The 9,961-nt window shown below is 35.1% G+C and overlaps 2 protein-coding genes across 2 annotated transcripts; one reads left to right on the plus strand and one right to left on the minus strand.

Annotated features, from left to right (window-relative positions):
* The first annotated feature begins 70 nt into the window (after positions 1 to 70).
* Positions 71 to 4,096, plus strand: LOC149738989 (uncharacterized). The gene is made up of 7 exons (XM_089875609.1): positions 71 to 1,144; positions 1,636 to 1,968; positions 2,113 to 2,260; positions 2,443 to 2,589; positions 2,858 to 3,077; positions 3,415 to 3,592; positions 3,862 to 4,096. Exons 1-7 carry the CDS (start codon positions 130 to 132, stop codon positions 3,930 to 3,932), a joined length of 2,112 nt encoding a protein of 703 aa, XP_089731735.1. The 5' UTR covers positions 71 to 129; the 3' UTR covers positions 3,933 to 4,096.
* Positions 4,097 to 4,595: 499 nt separating this feature from the next.
* Positions 4,596 to 8,380, minus strand: LOC149738990 (sodium-coupled neutral amino acid transporter 7-like). The gene is made up of 8 exons (XM_089875618.1): positions 7,748 to 8,380; positions 7,405 to 7,603; positions 6,923 to 7,058; positions 6,663 to 6,813; positions 6,302 to 6,416; positions 6,058 to 6,205; positions 5,621 to 5,820; positions 4,596 to 5,264 (listed from the first exon to the last, which is right to left on the minus strand). The coding sequence occupies exons 1-8, from the start codon at positions 8,000 to 8,002 to the stop codon at positions 5,074 to 5,076; spliced, it is 1,395 nt and encodes a 464-aa protein (XP_089731744.1). The 5' UTR covers positions 8,003 to 8,380; the 3' UTR covers positions 4,596 to 5,073.
* Positions 8,381 to 9,961: the final 1,581 nt, after the last annotated feature.

Raw genomic sequence — 9,961 nt, forward strand, 5'->3', positions numbered from 1 at the left:
TCCCATGTTTATTTTATTAGTTTTACGTGTATGCGTTTCTTCTTTTTTGTATAAATGTACAATACTTATAAAATATGTTAACCTATTTTTCAGTCAATGATAGTCTAATGAAAAAAATTCATTATTAAGATGGCAGCTTTAACTGATAAATACAGGCAGTTTATTGTGGATACATTACGTGCAAATGGAGCTTTGCCAGTCAGTGAATTACTTAAGTGCTTCACAGAAGGCTCAAAGAACACTCCTACAAACTGCCCCAAATTTTTGAAGACGGTCTCAGAAGGTGAACTTTACCAGTTCTTGTTAAAACGTCCAGATGAATTCTGTTTTAAAAAAGGATATGTATGTCTTACTAAGCTGGAAGAGAGTATCAAACAGTTCTTGCTTGGAAGTATCGGTGAAGAAGGAATGTTGTTCCACAAATTTGAAAATTTGTATTCGGATAAAGCTAATAATTACATTAAAGCAATCGGGTGGCAGCAAGGAGCAGTGAACTTTTTGTTTCGCAACCAGGATTGCTTTTTTCGCGTCGGGGAAAAAGTTTACAAAGCCGATAGTGAGGAAGCTGGTAGTATTAAAAACTTAAAGGAAGATGAGGTGGCAGCTGCTTTGTTCTTCGGCGAAATTTTGCAAGAAAAGGGAAATTTGAGTGTGTTGAAATTGGCAGGTCATCTTAACCAAGCAAGGTTGGAGATAAGAAACATAGTGGGGTCAACAAAGCCAGAAATTTTCAAGAAATTCATTCTGAAAAATAAATGGCTTCTTAAATTGAATGATGATATAGTGAGTGTAAAATCTACAAATTTTGTGAAGTCTCTGCAAAGTAGTATCAAAGCTTCTTCTAACGAGGCTGTAGAATATGTTAAGTCAAAATTTAAAACTAACGAAAAGAAGACTTTTATTAAGTTGGCTGGGTCGTTGAGTCAAGCATCACCTGATGTTATTTCTATCATTGGTGGGAAGAGTCCAGCTTCAACAAAGCAGTTTCTCACATCCTATCCCACTGTCTTCAATATTGATGGAGAAACGGTTAGTTTGGTCAGTCAACCTCTTGATTATTCTACTGAATTTCACTCACTGACAAAAATCAAAGCCGCAGAGTATGAGAAGATGGAGCAACCAAGCTTGGACAGCTCGGAAGAGGGTTAGAAATTTGTTGTTTTGTTATAGATCAGTTTCCTGCTTCATTATTTTTAAAATAGTATATCAAATGTTTTTTGGTTTTGTTAGGAAATTCTTATTATTACTGTCAAATAGCCTGTCAGTGACAGGTGAAGTTGTCACTGAAATTATCCTGGGTGTTGTTTTAAATCTGACAAATACCCAGTTTCTTCAAATTTCTGTGCAAAAGGAACTTCCTTCTATAACATTTTTAGTTTGAGTATAATGTTTGCAGTTTCTATGGGTGACTTTTACAACATGGCAACCTGGGATTTAGGCCTGAATTGGTCCATTACCCCAGAACAAAACGTTAGAACACGCTAAATAATATTTTGGTAAAATATATTTCTTCTAAATTCTGTGGTTGATGCCCTTGATATTTAAGCCTGAATCGGCTCATTGCCCTAGAACCAGGAGCGATAACTACAAAACAATATATTCTAAAGTATATAAACTATTTTAATAAAATATTAGATAATGATGACGAGGATTTGGATTTTGATAAAATAGAGAAGAATGCAGTTGAATTCTTCTCTAAACGTCTACAATTAAAGCGGAAACAATCAATAACTCAACTTGCTGGTCACATTGGACAAGCATCAAAAACTGTGCAAGCTGTTGTTGGAAAAAGCCCTTCAAAGATTGAGGGGTTTCTTAAGAGTCACAGTAATGTGTTTGAAACAACTGACGTTAATGCTATTTGTTTGAAAGAAAAGTTAACTAGTGATGGTATTAGTTTCACTGGTAACAGTTCAGTTACACCAGCTATTCCAAACATTGATACAAGTTGGGATACACCCATTTTAGGTTAGTAGAAAAACAGTTGTGATATTTACACTTAAAACTTTGGTGTTTTCTTATTTACCTAAAATTAGTAACCATAATATTGAAAAAAAAAATCTATTTTAAAACTAAGACATTTTTTTTTGAATATTGGACTTATATTTGTAGCACTTGGTAACACTGAAGATCAAGATGACTTTGACAAAATTCTGGCCATACTCGGTTTAGAGAAGAACTGCTTTAAGAAAGCAATTAAGAACGATAATGAAAAAATTGATGTTATTTGTTTGGTTGTTGGTTCCAAACCAAGCATCAGGTGTGTATATTTACTATTAATAATTCCACCGAATAAAAACTGCCTTTACTGTAATAGCCTACTCAAACTTTTGGAAAAAGATATAGGAAGTTTATGCCTAACATTTGACATTGAAAAACTGTTTTTGACATTAAAATATTTCCGAAAGTGAGTAAATGTTATTTGTTTGTGTTTTTTTACAGATTGGATGATGGTATGAATAGTTTTCGCAAACTGGACCAGCTAAAAAATGTCACTGAAAGTTATTTGCTGCAGATAATAAATCACCCAAGTGTGTTTGACATTTCAGAGAAAGTTCGTGGAATTAGGAACAGTCTTCATACATTAAGGTTAAGGTTGTTTGAAAATGGTGTCATGGCAACAGTTAAAACTTGTGTTTTCCTACATAACTTATTTCTGATACACAGTACAACTGTTTTTTAAATTAACCCTTTATCGGCATGTGTGTATGAAACAGAACATCCTTCTTGTAACCACTGTTGATGCCATGTGAGGATTTATATGTTACATTTATTTACTTATCAATTATAAAAGCTAAGCCCTATCTAGCTAAGGCTTCATCCTACTTATTCCAATAATACAGATGTTTTTCTGTAGGTTATCCTGGGAGGGTGAAAATATTTCTGGCATGACTATTTTTAACCAAGTTCACAATCCCCTTGATGATGGCTGGGATAATGTCAATATGGATTTTGACGGCATAGCCGCTGTTATATTTGAACCTGAACAGATGCAGGCAGCTTTTAGTTACCTTCGGAACCGTGCAAGAAAACTTGCAGAGACAAGCCAAGTTATTGTCATTGATTATAATGGCAAAGTAAGACAATGTTTTGGTCAGAAATTGTAGTTTGATATCTTTTGTTTTAGGCTAGAACTTAGCAGAGTACCAGTATGCTATGGCATTTTTAGACTGATCTAGAAAATATATAGTTAAAATAGTTTCCTGTTTGTGAAGAGTTATCATTGTTAAAACTATTACCTGCATATTATGGAACAAAGAATTTATCTCGCCAGATATGGTAATGTATGAAACTACTGTTGTTAACTAGGAAACAACAGTTTTTATATATATGTTGAAAGTTTAATTATACATATTAGAATATATTGTTGTACTTCAAATAGTAAACTTCACCCTTCTAAATGGTTTAATTCAGATCACTGGATTTGACTCACCCACACATATAGGCAATGCCCGCCGTATAATTTGCACTGAAGAGCAACAACTGCGATCCACAATATTTGAGGCAGCTTCTCACTACCCTGATCATGTTATCACTAATTGCTGCATTACCAATGAGTATTTCAAATTACTAAAAGAACTAAGATACCAAGGTAGGATTTTAAAAATGGAAAAAGCAATATTGGTGTAATCAGACCTGGAATTGAAGACTAAGCTTTTCAGAAATAGATGGTAGTTCCTACAAGTAAGCAATTCTATTCATTGCAATTTCGGTTTAAACTGTCACTCAACTGCCAGAGCACCAATCTGGTACGCGTAAAACCTCCGTCATTCTAGTTTAAATCCACTCCTGGTTACAGACTTTACTTTAAAAGTTAAAGAGGTTTAATGTTACAGTATATTTAATTAAAATGTTTTTCAGGTATCAAAGTGACAGCAATGATGGCCGCTTTACATGTTTCAGACCTGGAAGAAAAATCTGCTTTTTACTGAATGCTGACATTATGCTCTTGACTTGTGGTGCAGTTAATTTTATTTTCATGGTATATGCCACAGATATTCTTCAAAAGACTGTAATTTTAATGTAGCTGCTTTTAAATCATCGCTATTATGTGCACTGTTTTATTTTAATTTTATTAAATGAATGTTCCACGTCTTTTGTATGTAAGCAATCTTTATACTACAGGTGTCTTGTTTCATACACCTCGTGTCCGCTTAAAAGATACCATGTAAGTGACCTTATGGTTAAATATTATGGGATTTTTACACTTTCTAAAATGAATGGCTGACAGTTTAGACAACCTATAAAGCGCCTCTGGGTTGTAGCACAATTGCTGTTAAGTGTTTTGCCCAAGTACATACATGGCCACGAAACCGTTAGCGTTAGAGGCTGGCGCGCTGACCATTTTGCCACAGCGCGATGTGTTCAACTTCGTAAATGGTATGTTTTTTTGACAAAAGGTGTACTAATTGCTTGCAGCTTTTAAATATTTTATTTTTTAAAAAGATTATGAGATATGTTATTGGATGATGGGAAGCATTTTGATTCAATACATTTCTACCTATTTTTTTACCGGCTGTGGAGAATCAAGAATTGTTTATTCACTAGTATTCCAAGATTACAAAGTATTGTTGTCTGTGTAATAAACAACAATGTAATTGCTAAATTTTTTATTTGTACGAAACCAAAGGTGCCAGGCACAGGTCACCACTTTATATTGAGAATTATACAATCTGTCTCCAGAACAGTTTTATCTATCTTATGTTAAAATATGCTAGTACACAGTTTAAGATATATTTTTTAAACAGTTCAAGATATATTTTTTTAATTTAGAAACTAACAGCACAAAGAACAAGCACAGCTGATCAACGAGAGAAATTACAGGGGCATATGTTATAAATGTGTCAAACAATTTTCCTAGATATTTATTAAAATGCAATAAGAGTAAAAAACATACTTATTAATGACTACAATATAGAATAAAACGAAGAATGATTATAATGTACAGTTACGCATATATAAGTGAGGCAAAGATAGTTGGAAAAACTTTGCACCTTCAAAATTAGTGTAAAATTTTAAAAGGTTCAATAAAATCACAGATAAGTAACACTGATAAAACCAAAGAGATAAATACTAGGTCTGGTAACAAATGCTGGAAAGTTCAGGTACAGAGTTTGAAATGTCGTTCATGATTGCTTCCGTTGTTATTTCTCCGAAAAGAAAAGTTCCCGCCACAGAATAAGATATTCCGATGACAATTAATAATCTTGGTTTCCATTTGCTTTCTGATACAAGATTTGCTCCAAGGACCATCAAGCATAAACCTGATGAAAAAGAAACGGTTTTTAACAGAAATGATATGTTGTAAGAATTTATAACTATTTAATGAAGTAGGTTTTGTTCATATAGATGAAATACACTGTATGATTGTAGCATCAATTGCACTGCTATTATAACATAAAACAAACAACAAATTGTATTTGTAAAGCAGTACTGGTACAGCAACTACACAACTGGTTCAAAGTTGTAAAATGCGGCTTGTAAATCAGATCACACAAAAGAATGCGCAAGCATGCATGTCTCCTTGCAATTTACACATCCAACAGTAAACAATTATTGCCCATTCATTATGAAAGTTACATTATGTTCTATTGCACATGATCTGTCATTTAAAAAATACCTGGAAACAATAATATGAAGCAACCAGCCAGTCCACCGACCACAGCAATTGCTTCACCAATATTTGGAATAAATAAAGCAAGAACAAGTGACGTGAAAAACCAAGTAAATGTGATGAAATATCGTCGCAACTTTTCAATGGAAGGACGCGGTGTAGTTGAAAACAATCTCAGTTTCATGAACAGCGTGATGATAGCAGCTCTAATTAAGAGATGTTTTTATTGGGTATCAAAAAAACAGTCATTTTCAAGTTTAAATTGCACATTTTTAATTTTGGTTATTGGTCAATGCACAGTCCTATTGCAAAAGCACTGAAAGGGCTAAATATGTTTAAAACACTTTTGTGCCACAGAGTGCTCAGCGTTACTGAGCCATATCAGGTATGTGATGCATGTAGTTTCACAACATATATTATGATTTATGATGTATGGCCATTACCTGCCACAGAACTGTAGGATGGGATAGGAAGTTAACATGGCAATAACAATAGAAATACGAGCAGCAATCACAAAGAAATCTGTTGCTTTATAATTCTGAAGTATGTCACTTTCCACATCATCACCGAATGTTAAGTAACCACATATTCCTGTAAAGAGATTATAAATATGAGGCATCTGCATAAAACGACACTGTATTGGTGTATTGCAGTACTGGAGAAGCATTTTCTTAGGAAAGAGAATACCTGTTAAGCAGTATGAAACAGCACATAGAAGAATGGAGCATAAGATTACGATCAACCAGTTAATTGCAGTTTTCTTTCTCAACGAGGCATAAACAGGAACAGAACTAACATGGCACTGTAAACAAAAATTTTGGAAATTAACCGAATTAAAACACATGATGTTTGGTGTTTATGATAGATATTACGTAAAAAAGATCAAAGGCAAAGAAATTTACTTTTAATAGATAATGATTCAGTTAATTTCAGAATGCAGATTACCAATGTGTAACTTATTCATGTAGTTACAATCTCATTAAGTTTCTTTAAGAGGTAACAAACAATTTTAACAAACAAAGGGTATTACAAATTTTACAAAAAATACCTGATAGGCAAAGAAAATGGCAGGAACTGCTGAAAGGAATTCCGAAACGTTCTTAGGTGAATGACGGATGGTACCTGGCGTGTAGGTGTGAGTCGCATACTTAACCACCACAGTGATCATCACTATTATGGTTGCTAAGACCCCTACAATGCTATGATGTAAAAGTGGGATTATGCAAATGCCAATGACAGCCTTGGTTTTATACAAGTGACAATCTTTGATTATTTCATGTGTCTCAAAAATCAAAGTTAAGTACTGACCTGGCATGCCTCAGAAAACCAATGTCTTTGGGAATACAAAGTGGAAGAATGACTGCAGTAGAGAAGGCACACATTGTGAACTTCCTGTTCATGTACCAGTGATGGCAGAAATTAACACCAACACTTGCTTCCATGACTGCATTATAAAGTAGTTGTTTAAAATTTTAAACAGTAGCTTATCATAACAATGTAATAGCTATGACTACGACTACAGTATATGATCAGTTATACGAAGGCTCGATAACAATTTAGCATTTTGAGGTAATTTGTTTATACTGATAACAAATACAAATATTCTGTTGAATGTTTTTTTATCTTTGATGGAAATGAAATAAATTGAAACACACTCAGAATTAAGGGAAAGACTTGTACCTTAGCATTGTGCAGTTTGTACACTTACAATGCTGATAACAAAGGCCCTATAGCCCACTTACATCACTTGTGGGAGCTGTATAAAAAACAGAGTTCAGTTTGTATATTACCTTTATCAAACTGGTCACCAACGATGATTATCATAGCTATGCTTGTGCCAAACATATACAACATGATGCAACATTCAGTGGCAACCCCAACACCCCTGCCACACATCACTTCAATAACTTCTTGATAAGTTGAACACTGATGATGGTGGCAGCAATATGCAAGTATCATTAAGCTGCCCAAAATGAATACAAGAAAAGTCTAAATGTAAAAAAATATGTATTAAAAAAGTACATATTAAAAAGTATCAGTATATTAACATTATAGCACTACTGAATAAAAGCTGTTTGACGACCTTTGGCACAACGTTTGGTTAAAATTAGAGTGATATATAAAACGACATACCAATTGCATGATAGTTCCCGGTAATACACCTCCTGCATGTTTAAATGCTTCAGGCATATTCAACATTCCAGCTCCCATAGCAGCATTTACTACGATGAATATTGCACCCAGAGTCCCAGTGCCTTTATTTGCGGGAACAGTCTCATTATTTTCATTTGAACCATTTATGCTCTGAATACTGCCATTTTTAGTTTGAATCAAGCAGGTGTCGTCCTGGGGTAACAACGGTGTTTTCTCATTTTCATTTTCCGTCATATTGCCTGTTAAATCGTCTTCATGGATTATAAAACAACTCTTCACGCTGACAGAATAGTACAAATATTAAAAGCAGAATTACGGAAAAGGTCAGTTTCAGTGCAGACACCACACCAATTTACAAGCCACTGACTTGTGACAGCTTTACGTCTTTTGTTTACATTTGTGACCAAGCACTATAGCACCACCTCACGGTTGATTTTTTGATGTATAATCACTCAGAGTCGTAGAAACAGCTTTTGTATGACCTTTCTATGGCTCCGTAATCACTGATGATAGAAGCCACTTGCAACTCGTCTATAGCGAACACGTATATAGTAAGTATACAAGCGGTATATCGCACCTATGGTATGATGTCAAATCTAGGTTAAAGTGGTGGGAAGAGATAATAAAATACGTAAAGGATTTTTTGATACGGACCAATTTGCGAATTCGCAAGGACTGTAAAGTATAGGATAGAGGTTGATATATGAATAATAAGTGCTATTTTGTACACCTCATCAGAGAAATGGCTAACTGTAACTTGCGATAAATTCTTTCGCAGTTTATGGTGTATCGTGGGCTTTAATAAACAATGCACCTGTTTAAAACCGACGTTCTGTATAGCGCCTATCACATTACCACGCCTCGTGTGTCTTTACCCAAGAGACGTATATTTCAATCACTTAACGGCTTAATTCGAAACCGAGCAAGTGTTATGGTTAGATACGTCATGTTTCTAATGCAAGGGTATTTTAATCTATATCTCTATATACTATTAATAGACAATCATTATTCCTATGTAGTTAGAATTTCATCACATTCAGTATTTTATTTGTATATAAGCCATCTTTGATTTTAAAATAATTTTATTGCCGCCTTAGCCGAGAGCAAACTAATAACTGGACTTTAAACGATACGTCACTCGTTACGGAGTTTTTCCAGACTATATTAAAGTGACGTCAGTGAAATGAATGCATGCGCGTGTCGCACTTTGTTATTTAATGACGTAATCTTGATGCGGCCACATAGATTAATGGGTGCACCGAGTACTTTCATCATACCAGGCGTCCGGTGCCGAAGCAACAGGCGGCTAACCAAAATAGAACAACGACCAGCAGGAGCGAGCCAACAACTGTTACCGAAGCGGTCCACTTAATCCCGGGACACGCGCGAACTGTACGCGACAAATATCAAAATATAAACAACGGCATTCAACTATTAATATTGCGCCTTTGGTTACGTTCAACCGAGTTTTAAAAACCTGTCACATTTTTAAACTGAAGGATGTCTGTATAGTCATCGAAAGAATATCCCACGACCCAGCGTGCACACTTGGCCCGTATAACCTTCTGTTTGTGTTGGTTTTTATTCCGAATACTCCAAATGATTGTAGCGCCGGGATACCTTAGTGCACCGATAGCAGACCGCCCCTCCACGAAATACAGACACTCTGTTTGTCACCAGTGTTCTATCAACTGTCTCGTTTAGCTACGGTGTACACATGCTTCTACATACGTTCCGCGGGTGTCTATTGTTGCCCTTGTCCTTACAGTGCGTCTAGAGTAAACTGACCAAGATACGATTGCGTATACCGGGACAATAGGATAACATTTGCACGGAGACACGTGGTCAACTATACGAGGCACGTAACCGCAGGGCACTACCAAAGTCCGGGTATTTAAGTTTATATTTTTGCCTAGCAGTCGAAAAAACATGCATATATTAAAATTAATGAAACCGTTTATTCTCTATATCGTACATTGGTTATGAGCGCTTTAGACCAAAATATAACGAGTTCTATAAACGCAGTTAAATTCAATTGATTTTACCTTACCAGCAGGCAGTTTCTCTCCACAAACATTTAAGCCTCATTCCTAACGTGCGGGAATTCTCCTCATCCGATAGAAACATATTAGTGTACGGACACTTCTCCATTCTTTGACAATGTGGTGACAGGGGAATATCATTTACGACAGT

Source organism: Ciona robusta, chromosome 3 (genome assembly GCF_009617815.1).
Source record: "Ciona robusta chromosome 3, ASM961781v2".
NCBI classification, from domain to species: Eukaryota; Metazoa; Chordata; class Ascidiacea; order Phlebobranchia; family Cionidae; genus Ciona; species Ciona robusta.